Source organism: Fusarium coffeatum (assembly GCF_003316985.1).
Source record: "Fusarium coffeatum strain FIESC_28 chromosome Unknown BRIP53273_contig_164, whole genome shotgun sequence".
In the NCBI taxonomy this organism is placed as follows: Eukaryota; Fungi; Ascomycota; class Sordariomycetes; order Hypocreales; family Nectriaceae; genus Fusarium; species Fusarium coffeatum.
The window spans coordinates 132,589-150,460 of NW_022157957.1; the positions used below are offsets into that span (position 1 = coordinate 132,589).

At 48.6% G+C, this 17,872-nt stretch overlaps 6 protein-coding genes across 6 annotated transcripts; 4 read left to right on the top strand and 2 right to left on the bottom strand.

Annotated features, from left to right (window-relative positions):
- Positions 1-786: 786 nt before the first annotated feature.
- On the top strand, positions 787-1,884 carry FIESC28_07439 (uncharacterized protein; the record flags this gene model as incomplete). Its single annotated transcript, XM_031161579.1, has 4 exons — positions 787-892; positions 945-1,673; positions 1,726-1,821; positions 1,880-1,884. 4 exons carry the CDS (start codon positions 787-789, stop codon positions 1,882-1,884), a joined length of 936 nt encoding a protein of 311 aa, XP_031014389.1.
- Positions 1,885-2,619: 735 nt separating this feature from the next.
- On the top strand, positions 2,620-4,104 carry FIESC28_07440 (uncharacterized protein; the record flags this gene model as incomplete). Its single annotated transcript, XM_031161580.1, has 3 exons — positions 2,620-2,823; positions 2,877-3,598; positions 3,645-4,104. 3 exons carry the CDS (start codon positions 2,620-2,622, stop codon positions 4,102-4,104), a joined length of 1,386 nt encoding a protein of 461 aa, XP_031014390.1.
- A 68-nt stretch (positions 4,105-4,172) lies between these two features.
- On the bottom strand, positions 4,173-6,982 carry FIESC28_07441 (uncharacterized protein; the record flags this gene model as incomplete). The annotated part of the gene is made up of 3 exons (XM_031161581.1): positions 4,173-6,729; positions 6,792-6,904; positions 6,965-6,982. 3 exons carry the CDS (start codon positions 6,980-6,982, stop codon positions 4,173-4,175), a joined length of 2,688 nt encoding a protein of 895 aa, XP_031014391.1.
- A 620-nt stretch (positions 6,983-7,602) lies between these two features.
- FIESC28_07442 (uncharacterized protein) lies at positions 7,603-8,965 on the top strand (the record flags this gene model as incomplete). The annotated part of the gene is made up of 4 exons (XM_031161582.1): positions 7,603-7,707; positions 7,811-7,973; positions 8,027-8,337; positions 8,387-8,965. The coding sequence occupies 4 exons, from the start codon at positions 7,603-7,605 to the stop codon at positions 8,963-8,965; spliced, it is 1,158 nt and encodes a 385-aa protein (XP_031014392.1).
- Positions 8,966-9,699: 734 nt separating this feature from the next.
- Positions 9,700-11,233, bottom strand: FIESC28_07443 (uncharacterized protein; the record flags this gene model as incomplete). The annotated part of the gene is made up of 4 exons (XM_031161583.1): positions 9,700-10,503; positions 10,552-10,834; positions 10,888-11,007; positions 11,085-11,233. 4 exons carry the CDS (start codon positions 11,231-11,233, stop codon positions 9,700-9,702), a joined length of 1,356 nt encoding a protein of 451 aa, XP_031014393.1.
- Positions 11,234-13,238: 2,005 nt separating this feature from the next.
- On the top strand, positions 13,239-17,330 carry FIESC28_07444 (uncharacterized protein; the record flags this gene model as incomplete). The annotated part of the gene is made up of 10 exons (XM_031161584.1): positions 13,239-13,464; positions 13,581-13,728; positions 13,793-14,252; positions 14,304-15,246; positions 15,296-15,945; positions 15,996-16,138; positions 16,191-16,620; positions 16,672-16,986; positions 17,040-17,169; positions 17,221-17,330. 10 exons carry the CDS (start codon positions 13,239-13,241, stop codon positions 17,328-17,330), a joined length of 3,555 nt encoding a protein of 1,184 aa, XP_031014394.1.
- Between the last annotated feature and the right edge of the window lie 542 nt (positions 17,331-17,872).

The window sequence follows — 17,872 nt, forward strand, 5'->3', positions numbered from 1 at the left end:
ATCCTGACAGCATGCATGGATGAAGGAAGGATCCCAGAATGTATACACATGCAGGACGCTAATAGCAGACATGTCCAATACAATTCTGGAGCAAAGAATAAGATTTGCCTCTCGGGTATATCATGTTGTCTCACTCATTCTTCCGGCCGGATCTTAACGAAAGCCAAGCTTCCATCTTCTTCCCCTCCAAAAAGAAGCATGGATTCATCACATTTCAATTAAACAAGTCCCTTCATCAAGGATACCCCGCCTAAGAAAACCTGTAGTGGGCCGTTCACCCCCCTGTAAAGAAACACAAAGCTTCCATTTACAGTGGGGATGATTGACACCTGGACCACTAAAGCCACGCGTTTCTGCAGCGTTTTTAGGGGACCTGCAGAGGCAAAAAAATGACCGTGAAAAAAGCAGGGGTCCTCTAGCGCGGGGCTTGAAGGCGAACCAATGACATCAGCACAACCCCACCTAAAAAGAAAAAAATGTTGATTTTCACCGCTGAGGAGCTTTTACAGCAAATCTAAGAGGCAAAGCAGCACATGGAGCTTTTTGATGGGACAGGATGAAATTTTTCTCTTTTAAAATTGGATTAGGTGCGGGTAGTAGCCTCTTTAGTCCCAAGTAAACAAGTAAATAAATAAAACTCCTCACCTTCACCGTCCCTCCCTCCCTCTCTTCTCTCACAAATCTCTTTCCTTTTTGTGCTTTACGACTACAAGATACCCCTCCTCTTCCTAGTTTCTACTCGAGATTGATTATATGCGTCCCGAGTCTTTCGACCCATCATTCAAAATGTCTGCCGGAGATATGCAAGACGAGCAGCTCAAGGAGGCTCTCATCACCTACGAGAAGCTCCAGGCTATTGAGGATAGCTTCGAGGATGTTGAGCTCGAGATCAGTAAGTTACTTTGGTACCAGGTATTTGAACATCAGATACTAACAACAAACAGTCCGTCAGCAGGACAAGCTCACCAAGGACCTCTACGTCAAGCGTGCTGAGGTCATCGCCAACATTCCCCAGTTCTGGCCCCTCGTTTTCGAGCAGTCTCCTCCCGAGGTTGACGAGTACATTCAGCCCAGCGACTCCGAGCTCCTTCTCAACGCCCTGACCGGTCTCACTGTTGAGCGCTTCGAGCTTCCCAACGGCGACCCTCGCTCCGTCTCCCTCAAGTGGGAGTTCAAGGAGAACGAATGGTTCGAGGACAAGGTTCTCGAGAAGAAGTTCTACTGGCGCTTCCACAAGGATGGCTGGGCCGGTCTCGTCTCTGAGCCCGTCGACATCAAGTGGAAGGAGGGCAAGGACCTGACCAACGGCATGCTCAGCCTTGCCAAGAAGGTCTATGACGAGGAGAAGGCTGGCCAGAAGCTCGGCGAGACCGAGAACTCCAAGAAGCTTCTCAAGCTTATGGAGGAGACCGGCATGGGTGGTGTCAGCTTCTTCTGCTTCTTCGGTTTCCGTGGCCGCAAGGTTACCCCCGAGGAGTCCGAGGAGGGCCGCAAGATTGAGGAGCAGAAGAAGGCCGACCGCAAGGCTGGCAAGATCGAGGAGGATGACGATGATGACATGGATGAGGACGACGATGATGATGATGAGTACGAGTACGAGATCTTCCCTACCGCCGACGACCTCGCTGTCTTCATCGCTGAGGACCTCTGGCCCGGTGCCATCAAGTACTTCAGTATGTATTCCCATCTTACATGATGAGATGAACCATTTCTAACAGCCAATAGCCAACGCTCAGGAGGCCGACGACATCCCCAGCGACCTTGAGTTCGAGGAGATGGACGAGGACGACTCTGATGATGAGGCCCCCGCTCTCACCAAGGGTAAGTTTGAACAACTCATTCATACTTGATGTTGACATGTACTAATTGTTCTTTACAGCTTAAACTACCTTATGAGATACTAAAGATATGAAGACTTATGACAAAAAAGAGATACCGGCATAGAAAAATGGGATAGGTTTACCAGATCAGTTGATATTAGATCATTGGTAGTTAAAAAGGTTAAAATGGAAAGAATTCACCAAATGCACTGTGCCTTTATCTGATCTGATTAAACCAAAACGTGGATGTGAGACATAAAGAAGGTCAGCAGCAAACAGCTCTCTTCTCACTAGTTAGAAAAGTGGGGCAAGGCAGCCTTCAATGATGTCAGGGTGCTGCAAATCCGGGGTAACAACGACTGAGAGCTTCCTTCCTTTTTCTGTGTTAGCGATCAGCTGTTCTTTTGGTGTGAATACCAATCAGTTAATTCATGCATAAGACTACGTCGACTCTTCATATAATGGTTCCAATTTATTACTAACTCGGACTTTGTCGAGAACCCTAACGGCGCATTCCTGAAGTGCGAGATCCGAGAGGGTCATAGCTACACCATTAAGAGGTTCAGTTACGGATCCCAGATTTGTCAGCTCATCTTTTACGTGATATCATCGTCACAAAGGACACATAGTATCGCTTCCTTGTTACTGTCATACATAAAGAGGACAGGTTACTTCATGTCACCTGCTTTCTTCCCCTATATAACTTGGGCATATTCTCCTCATGTTGGCGCGGACAACTCAACGAGTCTTTACGAGACCTACTATAAGAAGCACGGTACTAATTAACAAATATTCAACAATGGCTACTCCTTTCAAAATTCAGGTCGAGCCCCAGAACTCGGGGTTATTGGAGTTGAAGCAGGGTCAGAATGAGGCTTCAAAAGTGACGGACCTGCTTCAGAAGGATCTCGAGGTATTCAACTCACTTCAATCTATGTATCTCAAGGCTAACATCATGCAGAACCATCATGTCTTTTTCAATGAGTCAGGGTTTCATGACCATGTAAATTTCACCGTCAATTCTTACTGATTACCTCACTAACAGTACGTATTCAGCTCGTCCATCAAGTTCTCACTCTATACGGCACTGGCGCGACAACAGAGATCATAGACAAAGCCTACGATGCCAACAAAACATATCAGCTCAAAGCTATGAAACCGAAATCCGATGTTGTTGACAAACTAGAGCACGGCTCAGATTGGTCCGAATATCTTGGCAAAGGCCGCAATTATGCCACCTTCTTCCGCTTCTTCCAGGACGAAATCGAGAGGATCGGCTGGCAAGACACTCTCAAGGAATACCTCTTCAAAGATGATGCGCGAGGTCGCGATATGCAGAGTCGTCTCTTTGCCGGCATCCTTCATCCACTAATCCAGCTTCTTTACGGGATGGAGTGGGAGCAGCCCATGATTATTGCTGCCGCTCTTGCGCAGACGGCTGTTCATCGAGATGATTATCACGAGTTTCTTTCTTCGGCGGCTAAGAAAGCTGAAGGTGCTGATGCACCGCCCAAGATGAAAACTATTCCAGGGCTTTATGAGGATGTTGTAAAGGATGAAACCCTTGTGAAGAGCTCACATTGGGAGGATTCGAATCGAGTTTTCGATGGCGTTCTTACAAGGGCAAAAGAAGAAATGATCAACCTAGCGGCGAGGGTGAGAGTTGAGGAGAGTGAGTTGGATGAGAGAACGGCTGAGATGGTGCATAATTCTGCATTTGTCGCTTCAGGCGCTGCTTTCCACCCTCCTTATCATCCAAGATTTGACTTTATCCTTATGTAAGTGCCTCGTTTCATTCTTAAAAATGGGTTCTAACTGTTACAGGCATCATACAACATCCACGCCCTTTTTTCTCACACTCAACAAGCAATCCTGGATTCCAGCCTCCACCAAAGCACGTTTCCTCGAGAACAAGATCCGTATGGATCTCTTGCAGTACATCGCGCGCGGCTCACCTGCTCTCCGTGAGGATTTGCTCCGCGAGTATGAGCCTAAGGATGGCGATAAGCTGGTGGACAAAGCCGAGGATTTGTTCCCAAGGATCCATAAAATTATGGACGATGGACATACTGTCAAGTTGGCGAGAGCGCTTATGCTGGCGCAGCGAGTGACGAAACCTTATCAGGATAGAGAGTGGGTGCGAATTAAAGATGATGAGTGGTTGAAGGCGGTATATGTGTTAATGGACGCCAACGAAGAGGCTGATAGTCAGGGAGGAACAATGTGGGTTAGATCTGCAGGCTTTGACGAGGCATGGGAAGAGATTCCAAAGGCAAAGATGTAAATACCCAAAAGGAAGGAAATTGTATAATATGCATGGGTATTATGAATCGTATTTACAGTCTAATCAGTCTAATCTAAGCCAATCCATTCATCAGATCCTGCATCAGACTCCTCATCTCCGTCAACAGCCATAAGCTTCACATCCACATCTTTTCCACTATCCAATGCCTTAACATCCTTCTTTTCAGACTTTTCTTGCGCTTGACCCAACAAATAATCAACCATGTAAACGTTCTCATCAGCAAGTCTCCTGACCTCATCCCGCATCTTGGCCACAGCTCGTGCCACAACTCTCAACTCAATATCAGCCTTAGCACGGTTGGCGGAGAGCCAAGCTCCGTGCTTGTCGACGATAGCCTTGATCCATACAAGACAGAACTCGATGTGTGGTGACTCCTCAGTTTGAGCGGCGACAAATCGGAGGAGGCGAGAAACGTAGATGGTGGGTAGGTTGGCGACAACAAGAGGAATTTCGTGAGCGGGTACGGCTTGGAAGACACGCTTGATAAGACCTGATTCGTTAAGACGGAAAGCCATAACCAGAGCCTTGAGGTAGTCTTGCTCCGTCTCGAGAACAGCCAATGTCGAGGCGGGGGTGATCTCCATGTTCAAGTCGAATGGATCGAACTGGATATCCTGATCAAGACTGTAGATCAGAAGACCTTCTGTCGAGGCAGCACAGAACGCAGTACCAGCGGGCGAGAAACCAATTCCAGTCACGCGCACCTCAGGTGCCTTCTTCCTCGCCGAAGGATCTCCGCGTTTTGATCCTGGAAGCGATGTGTCCACACGATCTTCACGATCCGACGCCTCCTGGTCATCAAGGTCGCCAGCAGGGCCAGCTTCGGTCAAGAGCTTGCTGTTCAGGAATTCTTGAGTACCAGAAAGAGAAAGGTTCACACTGACAGTGAACTTCTTCAGGAGCACCATGGTGGTAACCGAGTACAGGCAGATGTACTTACTGTTACCACCGGCCAACAGGCAACTGCCGTCAGTACTATATCGGATACTGTTGAAGCTCTTCGTGCCAGCCATGTTTGCAGCGGTTCGACGATCGGTGAGCTTTCGTCCACCAGAGACATCTCTTCGGCCATCAACTCCAGACGTTTGCTCAGCGTCTGTTACTGACCAGAAGGTCAATTGTCCGTCCAGTGTCGAAATAGCTAGTTGAAGTGAGTCGGGTCGGACAGCAATGTCAAGAACATCGGCCTGAAGCTGGAGGGGTTCACTCGTTTGTGTTCGGTTGAAGATAGACCAGATACGGGCTGTGCGATCCCAAGAACCACTGATAAGAGAGTCACCGTTGGGTGTGAATGCTAAGGAAGAGACGGGACCTTCATGGCCGGACAGTTGATCAAGAAGTTGACCTGTCTGGACGGACCAGATGTGAACGTCGAAGGAATCCAGCGAACCAGCAGCAACAACCTCACCACTGGGATCGACCGCCATACAGGAGAAGGACAATCTTGTAGGTGCTGTGAATGTGCGGAAGTTTCGGTATCGGATTAGATCCCAAGCACGAATGGATCCGTCCAAACTGCTTGTAAAGAGCACGTTGCCCTTCTTCGCAAACTCACAGGCTGTCACGCCACTCGTATGCTCGGTAAAGGTGACAATACAGAAGCCAGACTGAATATCCCAGACCTTGATTTTGCCGTCGTCGGCACAGGTGATGATGCGCTGGCCGTCAGGAGAGTAGACAAGGGAGTTCATCGCATCGAAATGACCTTGCTGCTTGAGGATATAAGACTCAGACTGCCACTCCCACACGAGAAGTTGACCAAGTTTTGAGGCACCAAATGCTAACCACTCGCCACTCTTGTTGATAGTCACAAAGTCGATATCGTTTTGAGAAATGCTCAGCTTGTGAATCATGTTGAAGTCTGGCATCTCGTACAAGCCGAAAAGACCATTGGAGAAACCAGCAACCAAAAGGTTCGTCTCCGGGTGGAAATCAGCACATCGCACATGAGAGCTTCCCTGCATGAAGTAGTGCCTTTGAACAATGCGCCATCGCATATCTGAGTCGTCATCGTCGTCTTCCATCTTATCTTCGTCTTCGACGTGGTTAATAGGCTTGACATACTGCCAATCGAAGACCGCGCCATCTTTGCTAACAGTGTAGATGGTCTCCTGGTTCTCAGAGAACCAAGCGCCGATAACCGCTTGCTTGTGGCCTGAAAGGACTGTTGGGGTGAAGCCCTCTTCGGGGTTCAAGCTCCATATCCGCGCCGTGAGATCCTTGGAAGCTGAGAGGAAGAATCGCGAGTCGCTTGACCACTCGATATGGCTAACGGTGTCGAAGTGACCTGTATTATGGGTGTGGTATCGAACAAAAGGAGCGAATTCGAGCTCGCCCTCGGCAGATGCATCAGGAGTCGAAGGAACATGCCAGACCTCGATCTTGCGACCAAGTCCTACGGCGAAATGGCGACCAGAAGGAGAAAATGAGAGCGCTGTGACAGAAGATCGGAAAGAGAAATGATAGATGGATATCCTTCGAGGGACATTGGTCAAAATCGCGTGGCCATCTTCGTCGACGGACAGGAGGAGGTTGCCGCGGGGTGTAAGGCCGATACGAGCAATGTTTTTGCGATGAGCGAAGGGGAGGGTGTAAGATTTATTCCTGGGCGAATTGTTAGTTACGAGCCATGAGATATCGAATAGGGGCATTGTGAGAATACATACTCTACCAGATTGAACACAGTCACTCTGTTGCCGACTGGCGAAAAAAGATGGGTGCCATCTGGGCTGTAGAGCAGATTGCCCTGGCAGTAAACTGTGCCCAGCAAGTTTGAGAACTAGAATTCGATGTTAGGAATTTTCATGATTGGCGCATTGTATCAAAGAATCATCCTTACCTTGAAATCGGTCTTCATTATTGTCGGTAAATGCTACTCATGATGCTTCTAAACATCAAGTCGCAAAGCCAACCAAAAAATCATCGTTGCGCCTTATCGATAAGAGATGAATTTTGCGATCGTCCGGTAAAAGGTTACTCCTACTCCGACTAATGCATTGATTGATCCATCTGCCATCTGCCGCTAGGGAAATTTACCTGTGGCTGTAGCAACTGCAGCAACTGTGGCTGTTGCTGGCCAAAGCTCAAGGGACCAGCCAGTGGCTGTTTATTCGACCCCTTGGCGCTGCAAGACCCGTTTTGTTTGGCAGTTTCCCTTGCTGCCCCGTGTCCACTAGCCACTGTCCACCCACGGACCGTGTCAACGCTAGCCTATCAGAAGCAAGCGTCCCTGGGAATTGCTTTAGGGGGAAAAGGGCAGGAAATTCGTTCCCCTGAAGTGAAGCACGAGCTGTCCTGACCCCAAGTCAAACCTCCCTCTCCACCTTAACCTTTGCACTCGTTCGACCTTCATCGCGATATTGCATTGCAGTTGGTTGTTGACTTGCATTAATTGTCTGTTTTAACGTCGTGTTTATCACCTTTAATACCCATTCACTTTGCCTTTTTACCGTTGTACTCGAGTAATCGACCGACAAGATGGCTTCTGCAGCTGCCGAGAACGCTTCACCGATTGGTATTGCCAATCTGCCCAACCAGCGACACAAGATTGTCGCGAAGCGTGGTGCCGGCTTCACTATTATGGTACGTCTCCTGCGCAACTCATATTGCTTATACTGCTCGGTTTACCTTGATAAACTATCCTACGAGCATCTCCCTGGATTCACGCTGACCGCATCGTCTCTAGGTTGCTGGCGAGTCTGGCCTGGGCAAGACTACCTTCATCAACACTCTTTTCTCCACCACCATTAAGAACTACGCCGACCACAAGCGTCGCCACCAGAAGCAGGTTGACAAGACCGTTGAGATTGAGATCACCAAGGCCGAGCTTGAGGAGAAGTTCTTCAAGGGTATAGCTCTCAACAATCTCAACATCCAACCCCTCGCTAACATCCCATTTCAGTCCGACTCACCGTTATCGACACTCCCGGATTCGGCGACTATGTCAACAACCGCGACTCTTGGATGCCCATCATCGAATTCCTCGACGACCAGCACGAGTCTTACATGCTTCAGGAGCAACAGCCCCGCCGTCAGGACAAGATTGACCTCCGTGTCCATGCCTGCTTGTACTTCATCCGCCCTACCGGCCACACCCTTAAGCCTCTCGATATTGAGGTCATGAAGCGCCTCTGTTCGCGTGTTAACTTGATCCCCGTTATCGCCAAGGCCGATACCCTCAGCCCTGCCGACCTGGCCAAGTTCAAGCAGCGAGTGAGTAAAGGGACATTGCTTCGATAGCTGCATGCGCTAATACATTCAGATTGTCTCCGTCATTGAGGCTCAGAACATCAAGATCTACCAGCCCCCGGTCGAGGAAGACGATGAGGCCGCTGCCCAGCACGCCCGCAGCCTCATGAACGCCATGCCTTTTGCCGTCATTGGTTCCGAGAAGGACGTCAAGACCGGTGATGGTCGTATCGTCAAGGGTCGCCAGTACTCTTGGGGTGTTGCCGAGGTTGAGAACGAGGACCACTGCGACTTCAAGAAGCTCCGCTCCATCCTGATCCGAACACACATGCTCGACCTTATCCACACCACCGAGGAGCTGCACTACGAGGCTTACCGTGCTCAGCAGATGGAGACCCGCAAGTTTGGCGAGGCCCGTCCCCGCAAGCTCGACAACCCCAAGTTCAAGGAGGAGGAAGAGGCTCTTCGAAAGCGCTTCACCGAGCAGGTCAAGATCGAGGAGCAGCGCTTCCGACAATGGGAGCAGAAGCTCATTTCCGAGCGCGACCGCCTTAACAAGGATCTCGAGCAAACCCACGCTCAGATCAAGCAGCTCGAGCAAGAGTTGGAGCAAATGCAGGGCAGCGCTGTCCGCAGTCACGGCCGCCGCTAAGCGATACCCAGTGGACCGTTGCGCGTGCATGTATGGCTGCAGTTGGAGAGTCATTTCAAATTTCTTTTACCTGGAACTCCATTTTGGGGTTTGGAGTTGAAAAATGAAAGGTCCGCGATATACCACAAGATGAGGACAGTTGGTGGACAAAGAGTCCCCGGGTATTCCTGCTCGCTTTACCTGCCAAGGTCGCCAGGGAAGTTGCCTTTGGCAGGACTTGTTATCATGGCCATGGCATGCTGTGTAGGAGTTATGATTCCCTCCCCATGATTTTGTGTTTGTTCTTAGTAGCTGTACCCGACAGGTCACATCTGCAAGTCCGACACACCCTTGAAGCGAACAAGACATATGGAGAGAGCCTTGATCGTCTTGCCCTTTTTTTTATTACAACCTTTTACTAGAGCCCTTTCTCTCAGCTAGGCACATTTTAGTTCCGATGTAATTTCAATCACAATATTTTATGATACCAGTTTGAATCCTGATGTGTCGCGATTGTTTCCCGCTAGTACCTTGATGATAGACAACCGATGCCCTATGAATATTTACTAAGACTGTTCCCGCTGTTTGTTCAAATGTGAATCCGGGGAAATAATTACCAAACTCCATGCTGCCAGTTGACTAATTCATCATATTCAAAGAAAAAGCCCTGTCCATTGACCTGTGACTCTGGACTTCAAAAACGTCCAGAATAACTTCAGTCTTTCCAACTAGGACATTACCCCTGACCCCACATGCTATAAGGCATCCATGCTGGCTCGAGTCGTCAGCTGCTCGTTCTTGTTTCCAAGTCGCGAGATCTGTAGAAACACATCCGTCCCGTAACCTTCGAGACTGTGTAGGTCAAGATTTCCAGCCCAGTACTCAGCGTAAACACGGCTCAAGGGCAAACCCATCCCGAGCCTTAGATTAGGTGGTCGGCTCGTCAGAGATGATAGAGAGCTCTGATACGGAGGCGCTTTCAAGTCTGCGCGTCCCAGCTCTTCTTCCACGTGGAGTTCTTGCATCGTTGCTGCCATTTTGGGGACTTGAGCAAGGTTCTCAAGACGTCTCTGGCTTTGTGGCCCTTTGCTGAAAGACCAGAGATGAGGCAGCTCAGCACGGGGAATGCCACCGCCTCGATCGCATATTCGAATAATAACGTGCTGCTGGTTCTCGCAGACAGTGATCTCGACGGGGTGAGGCTTCACATTGTTTGGGTCTGGGTGAGTTGCCTGATGTCGGTCAATGACTGCCTGGACAGAATTCCGTAAGAGCTCGCCAATGATGTACTCGAGGTGGCTAAGGATGTAAGGGAATGAGGCATCAAGATGGCCATCCACGGTGATGTCGGGGATTTGGACATCCGGGCCGTTAGTCGTGCGTGCAAGAGCGGTAATGGCTTTTGAGCAACGCTCGACCACGTCTTTGGCGTAGCATTTAATAAAGACTTCGCCAATGAAGTCAGACTCGGAAAGTTTGGCACCAGGAGAGAAATTGGGCGAGTTGTAAGTTTCCGTCAAAGAGAGATGTTGCTCGGCGATAACTCGTCTGGAGATACGCTGTTTCGATTAGCATAATTTTATAGGCATCGAAAATGGGCAACTGACCGATCTCAGGATGGTGTTCATGAACTTGTCAAGGTCGCTGGGGCTCATCAACCCACCACATTCCAGGATTCCCATTGCAAGTTGCGGTATCACAGTCAAATGACCTTTGAGGTTGTGGCTTATGAGTTCACACAACCTATCGTTATCTTCCAGAGTCTTGACCTCTTTTATCTTGCGGAACGTATCGAAGGCGTGGTAATACAGATCGTAGACTTCTTTTATATGTTTGTTTGTGGTAACGACGTATGGTAGGCGTTGCATATCCCGAATGCGATGCGCAATCCTGGAGACATAGGGTAAGATTTTGTTTCTTTGTGAATGCTGCTCTGGACTTACCGTGTAGGTAATTCGGTGCGGACATAATTGGCAGAGCTGATGAGGCGCGATTCTGTAAGAGATCGACCAAAGACCATGAGCTGGCGAAGGCTGATGGGACGAGCTTCTTTTGCGACCCAACTGAAGCACCATGTGTTAGCTTTTCCATATTCAAGGGTCTTTTAAGAAGCAGAGGGAAAAAGTCTAGAATGACGTACTCATCAAGAATGGAAACGGGACGCCATGATGCGTTCGTCGCAGCACGGCATTGTATGTTCGTATACGAAAATCGGGGAGTATTCGTCAAGTAAGCGCGCGTATCTATCAATCTACATCGTCTGCTCTGTCGCAGGGCGATTGACGGCATGTCGTCACAGGCGCATGCGAAAATGTACTTTTTAAAACGTTTGGTGGCTGGCGTATTGACTCAATGTGGTTCGGTCGCGTGTATAAAATCCTCAGTCCGTGTGATGATTCTGCAAAAGATGGTAATAGCTGAATGAAGAGGTTAAGGTAAAGCAAAGGGAAAGAAAGTTAAGTCAGTCTGCATGTGCCGCCTCGGTGGGAAGGAAGCAGCTTTGAGTGACTCCATGCCCACTTACTGCGTTCTGCGCAGGGACGGAATTGGAGTTTACCCCACATCTTCTGGCGATACCGGCCGACCCAAAATGGTGGGTTGCAGGAAGGAGGAAAGACATCCGCTGCGATTATTCCAATTATGGTTGGTTCTGAGGATCTGCGATGCTCACCGAAGCTGTAGATAGGGCTGTTTCTGGTGTAGCACTGCTTATCATGAGTATTATCCATGATAAGATTGCTGTTCCTAGCTTTTTATCATGTGTACGTACATAGGGTAGCTTCATGATTCTTTGTGGCGTTTGCTTCCTTAGCTGTGTGGCAGTTAGCTAGGTTGTCATGATCCAAACCTGGATCCATTGTTTTATTTGATAGAGTTAGAGTTCTAGGTAGTCATAATTCCATCTTATTTGGTATTGATACGCGTCACAGAGCGATAATGTCTTTTGTGCTAGATCGCCTTGCATGGTTTGGTAGAGACTCTCTCCATATTTGATTCTGACTTAGATAATAATAAAGCGATTTGATCTATGGAAACCGAAGCATAAAACTATTTGACAAAACTTTAACATGCATGAGATACTTACAACGTCATTGGCGGGGTGACCTGATGACGCCTGATGTGGCTGTTGTCGGTTAAGGCAGTACTCTAGATCCCTCCAATCTATTGACGCATGCTAAGTACCTCGATAACAACTGCTAGCTATCGCCTCATCAGGGAGTCTCGTCCGTGTTGAGTCTCACACAACTCTTGATCCCGCTATATGATTGATTGCTACTGGCTCTTCTCTAGCTGTCTGCCTGTTATTTGATGCAAGGCATTGGATCACTCACCTCACCTCATATTCCACTCCAAGCTTTCGGCTTTACAAATCTAATCCGGATCAAAGGCACGAAGCTGTATCGTATCTGGTTCAATTAGACTTTAAAGCAAACCATATCAGGGATTCGAAAAAAAGTCGAGGGGCGTAACGTATTTTAAGGACCTGAGTTGTGGGTTTCAACCACTGTCCATCGGCCTTTTACTGACATAACCGACCGCTCTGCTCTCTTTTTTTCTTCCGCCTAGTCGTCATACCTCTAACTAGCAAGCAAGCAAGCCATACCTACCTACCTTACCTACTTATCTAGCATCTGATTGCATCGCATTCACTGCTTGGTTTGCGTTTGCGTTGCGCTCCAGGATATTCTAATTTGGAGTATCTTTCTTTTTGTTTACCTACCTACTAACCTAGGTACTCATCATTTCGACAGACCCTTGGCTTCTTTCTCTGCCACCCGTTTGTTCGCGCGACTCGACACTGTCGAGCTCTGCCTAAAGCACTGCATCTATTGTTTGCTCTGCTGCGGCTGCACCCACGCTCGCGCATTTTGTATCGTGAGATCTGTTGCCTGCCCACTTCGTTTTTTGCATAAGATCTTGCTGAGTCTGCCGTCTCTATCGGTAGCAACTTCCTCACAATGGTACGCTCCTGCTTGTTTCCGCCCCTTCCCGTTTTACCTCGTCCCTTCCTGCCCATGCAGCCCGCCGTGAATTGGTAAATGCTCTCGTACGCTGAGCTGCGTCATCCTTCGCCTTCACCTTCACCTTCACCTTCACCTTTACTTCTGGCCATGGCCTATCTAGCACCCCGTCTACTATACAAATCCCAAGCGACATTATTGCATCTGTCTGCCGTAGAACCATTGCGCCATTCTCCTTACCTATAACATCGAAATCATCATCACCTCCAACAGCATATCATCTCTGCCCCTCACCACCCGCACTAACCCCAGTCGTCCCGAATACCGACATCATGATGACTTTGCCTCACAATCAGTTGCCTCTACGCAGAAAGAAGTCCACTGACAAGCGCGATGCCGAACAGACTCACGACATCAACTCTCCTAATGACATGGTCATGGACACGGACGATTATATTGGCGTGGCCGACGAGCCTGAGAAGGTTGCTATCATCAACCCCGATAACCTCGAACAAAGCGAAGTCGACCAGTTGCAAGACCTGCCCTTGGCCAACGACCGTGCGTATTCTATATTCCCCTTGGCTTCCTACAATTGGCGCATCCTTCTCATAAGATGCACCCAGTCAGGTATTCGTTATGATCGAGCTCTCCAGGCTAACTGTACTGTGCTTTAGACGAAGCTATGAAAGAGATTTGCCTCCCTCCTCTTATCGACGAACCAAAGATCCTTGGAGACTACGATTACACATGGACTGTTGAGAACTGGCGCAGTTTGAACAAGAAGGAACACGGTCCCATCTTCCAAGCAGGTGGATTTCCTTGGTCAGTCTGGATCCGTCCCGACGCTGCCGTTCACCGTCTTGCTGACATTTCTTTTCTTCTACAGGCGCATTTTGCTCTTCCCACATGGTAACAATATCGACCAATGCTCCATTTATCTTGAACACGGCTTCGAAGCTGATGAGGTTCCCGACAACTGGAGCTGCTGTGTTCAGTTTGCGCTCGTCCTCTGGAACCCGAACGATCCCAGCCTATATATCCACCACACTGCTCATCATCGATTTACCAAAGAAGAAGGCGATTGGGGTTTCACTCGTTTCGTTGAGCATCGTCGCATGTTCAACGTGCCTTGGGAAGGAGGCAGCCGACCCCTATGCGAGAACGACACTGCCAACATTACTGCTTACGTGCGCCTTGTTGAAGATGAGACAGGCGTACTGTGGCACAACTTTGCCAACTATGATTCCAAAAAGGAGACAGGATACGTTGGGTTGAAGAACCAGGGCGCAACATGCTATTTGAACTCACTCATGCAATCGCTTTATTTCACAAACAAGTTCCGAAAGGTAATTTCGATCTTTGAATGTGCCTCGGTCATCTTTTGCTAACTCACATAGGCTATCTACGAAATCCCCACTGAGTCCGACCCAAGCATGCACAACAGTGCTTATACTTTGCAACGCCTTTTCTATCAACTCCAGACCTCGGATCAGGCAGTCGGAACCACTGAACTTACAAAATCTTTCGGATGGGATACACGTCACATTTTCGAACAGCAGGATGTCCAGGAGTTTTCACGCAAGCTCATGGAGAGAATGGAGGATAAGATGAAGGGAACTCCCGCTCAGAGCGTCCTACCAGAAATGTTCAGTGGCAAGATTAAGACATACATCTCGTGTATCAATGTCGACTACGAATCTAGCCGAATCGAGGATTTCTGGGACATCCAGCTGAACGTCAGTGGAAACAAGACCCTCCTCGAAAGTTTTGAGGATTATGTCCAGGTCGAGAAGATGGACGGAGAGAACCAGTACTTTGCGGGTGACCAGTACAAGCTTCAAGACGCCAACAAGGGTGTTATTTTCAACAGTTTTCCCGATGTGCTACACCTTCAACTAAAGCGCTTCGAGTACGACATCCAGCGTGACACCATGATGAAAATCAACGACCGATACGAGTTCCCCGAAACTTTCGATGCCGCCCCATACCTGTCTGAGGACGCCGATAAGTCTGTTCCTTGGACATATCAGCTTCACAGTGTTTTGGTTCACAGTGGTGATCTGAATGCTGGGCATTACTATGCTTTCTTGAAACCCGAAAAGGACGGCTGGTTCTACAAGTACGACGATGATAAGGTTACTAAGGCAACAGTACGCGAGGTCATGGAAGAGAACTTTGGCGGAGAGTACCAAACTGCCAATGGTTACCCCCGTGCGCCCGTGCAAAAGAAAGCTCCTATCATGCGACAGAACAGCGCCTACATGTTGGTCTACATCCGTCAGTCAAAGCTAGATGACATCCTCTGTCCTGTCACTAAGGACGACATCCCCTTGCATCTCAGTAAGCTACCCCAAATCAATTTGATGAACCTATTTACTGATTGTCACAGGACAAAAATTTGAGGAGGAAACAGTCCAGCGGGAGGCACGTAAGAAGGAGCAACGAGAAGCGCATCTCTATATGTGGGCGAAGGTAATCACTGACTACTCATTCCAACAATTTGGTGGAACGGATTTGTGCCAATTCGATGCAAACCCTGAATCCGATCCCGCCGCGCCCAAATTTTACCGAGTTCTTCGCACGATGACTATGGAAGACTTCGTCGCGCAAGTTGCGGCCGATATGAATGAAGACCCACGAAGGGTGCGACTTTGGCTTATGGTCAACCGACAAAACAAGACAATTCGTCCCGACCAGCCAATCATGGATCTACGACCTACAGTTGACGAGACTTTCACTCGCTCCGCAGCACATAGGGATACTAGCTTGCGAGTGTGGGCCGAAGTCGCTGAGGAAGTCAATGCTGATGGCGAGCCTATCTGGCCATCTTACCAGAGCCAGCCCAATGGTGTAATTGTCAAGAACGACACCATCCTACTCCTTCTGAAGCATTTCGACATTGACGCTCAAACTCTGCGCGGTGTTGGCCACGTCTACATCTCGAAGGAGAAGAAGGTTGAGGAACTGCTTCCTATGATCCTTAAGAAAATGGGTTGGGGTGAGAAGCTGCCCGCCGAGGAGAAGTTACTGCTTTGGGAGGTAAGGAAATCGATTGCATTGGAGGATTTTGCAGAGCTAACTCGTAACAGGAGATCAAGCCTACGATGATCGAGCCACTGAAGCCCAAGCAATCTTTGAAGGTAGCGGAGCTTCAAGACGGCGACATCATCTGTTTCCAACGAACAAAAGCCGGTGCAGAGAAGCGTGCCGGGGACAAGATCTCACAAGAAACGTGCGTTATAGCAATAACAATTCAAGGAGATCCATCACTAACGTCGCAATAGAAGTAACACTTCTGATCACTTTGAGGACGCGCGCGAGTACTACGACTTCCTAGAGCACAGGAGGACAGTCAAATTCCACCCTCACCCTACCCGCTGTGACCAGACTCAGTACCCTCCCTTCGAATTGGTACTCAACTCGAAGATTTCCTATGACGTTTTGGCGGAGCGTGTCGGGGCGTACCTTGATGTGCAGCCCACACACATCCGGTTTTGGACTGTAAACGCCTCAACACAGAACCCCAAGACACCCGTGAGAAGGGGAGCCAACCCAACACTCCGACAGATTCTTAGCCCCATGGGCTCAACTGCTCTCAACTCTACCCAAAGAAATGACGCTTTCTACTTTGAGGTGCTCGAGATGAGTCTTACAGAGCTCGACACCAAGAAGAGTATCAAGGTTACATTGTTGAGTGAAGGAATTACCAAGGAAGTATGTATGCCTTCGGGGAATGAAGCGGATACTTTGGCTAATACACGACAGGACACGTATGACTTGCTCGTCCCCAAGACCGGAACTATCGACGATTTGGTTGAAGCCTTGATAAAGAAGGCACAGATTTCGGGCGAAGCAGAAGGGGGAAGAATTCGAATCTATGAGACAAGCTCAAACCGCTTCTATCGCGAGCCTCTTCGCGAACACCCCGTCATCAATCTGAACGAATACGCGACAATCTACGCAGAGCGGGTTCCTGAAGAGGAAGTTAAAGCCGACGAAAGCCAGTTTGTCCACGTTTTCCACTACCAGAACGACGTTAGCCGTGTCCACGGTGTACCTTTCAAGTTCTTGGTTATTGAGGTGAGTTGTGTCGCGACAGCATAATATGTGGTGAGACGCTAACAAATATGCAGGGTGAGAACTTTGCGGATACCAAGAAGCGATTGGAAAAGCGAACTGGTATTAAAGGCAAGAGCTTCGAAAAAATTAAAATTGCTGTTGTGCGACGATCTAATTACTCGAAGCCGCAATATCTTAATGATGGTATGTGGCACCTCTCACGTTTCGATTTGCGAAGTGACTAACAATTGCTAGACGATGTCCTGTCAACTTTGGTACAAGGGGAAGATGACTACCTCGGCCTTGATCATGTAGATAGAACAAGGACACTGAGGAATGGCGTTGGGGACCTATTCCTTCGATAAAAGATGTCAGAAGAGGAACTTGAATATGTTGTCCAAAACATGTCAGGTTTATAGGCAATGTGTGTCGCCAACAATGGTAGACACAGAGCAAACAAGACATTTGCCCACTTGGTGCTGGGCTGGCAAGAGAACCGTACATTCACAGTCCCAGGATTGGCGTTGTCATTCAACCGGCGAGTGCATGGTTAGAGAACAAACGCAGGGATGCATTGCATAAATGTCCAAGTTTGGGTTGGCTTTTGCCCAGTCACGGGAGGATGGACGGAAAGACGGGCGAAAGGCAGCATGAGTCAAACAAGATAGTGGATGATCACGGCATAAGTTTTTATTTCTAACCTTTGCATTTGAGCCATCAACTTCATGTGATCGTGATATTTTACTGGGACTGTAGCACGATGTGTCTTGCATGGATCTGCAGGCACATGTTTCGTAGTTTTGAAAAGGTGATCCTTAGATTATTATTCGTTTCTATGTAATCTGGCCTCAATATCACTGATATTTTTATATCCCTGAAACCCCACAAACGCTAAACTACTGGTATC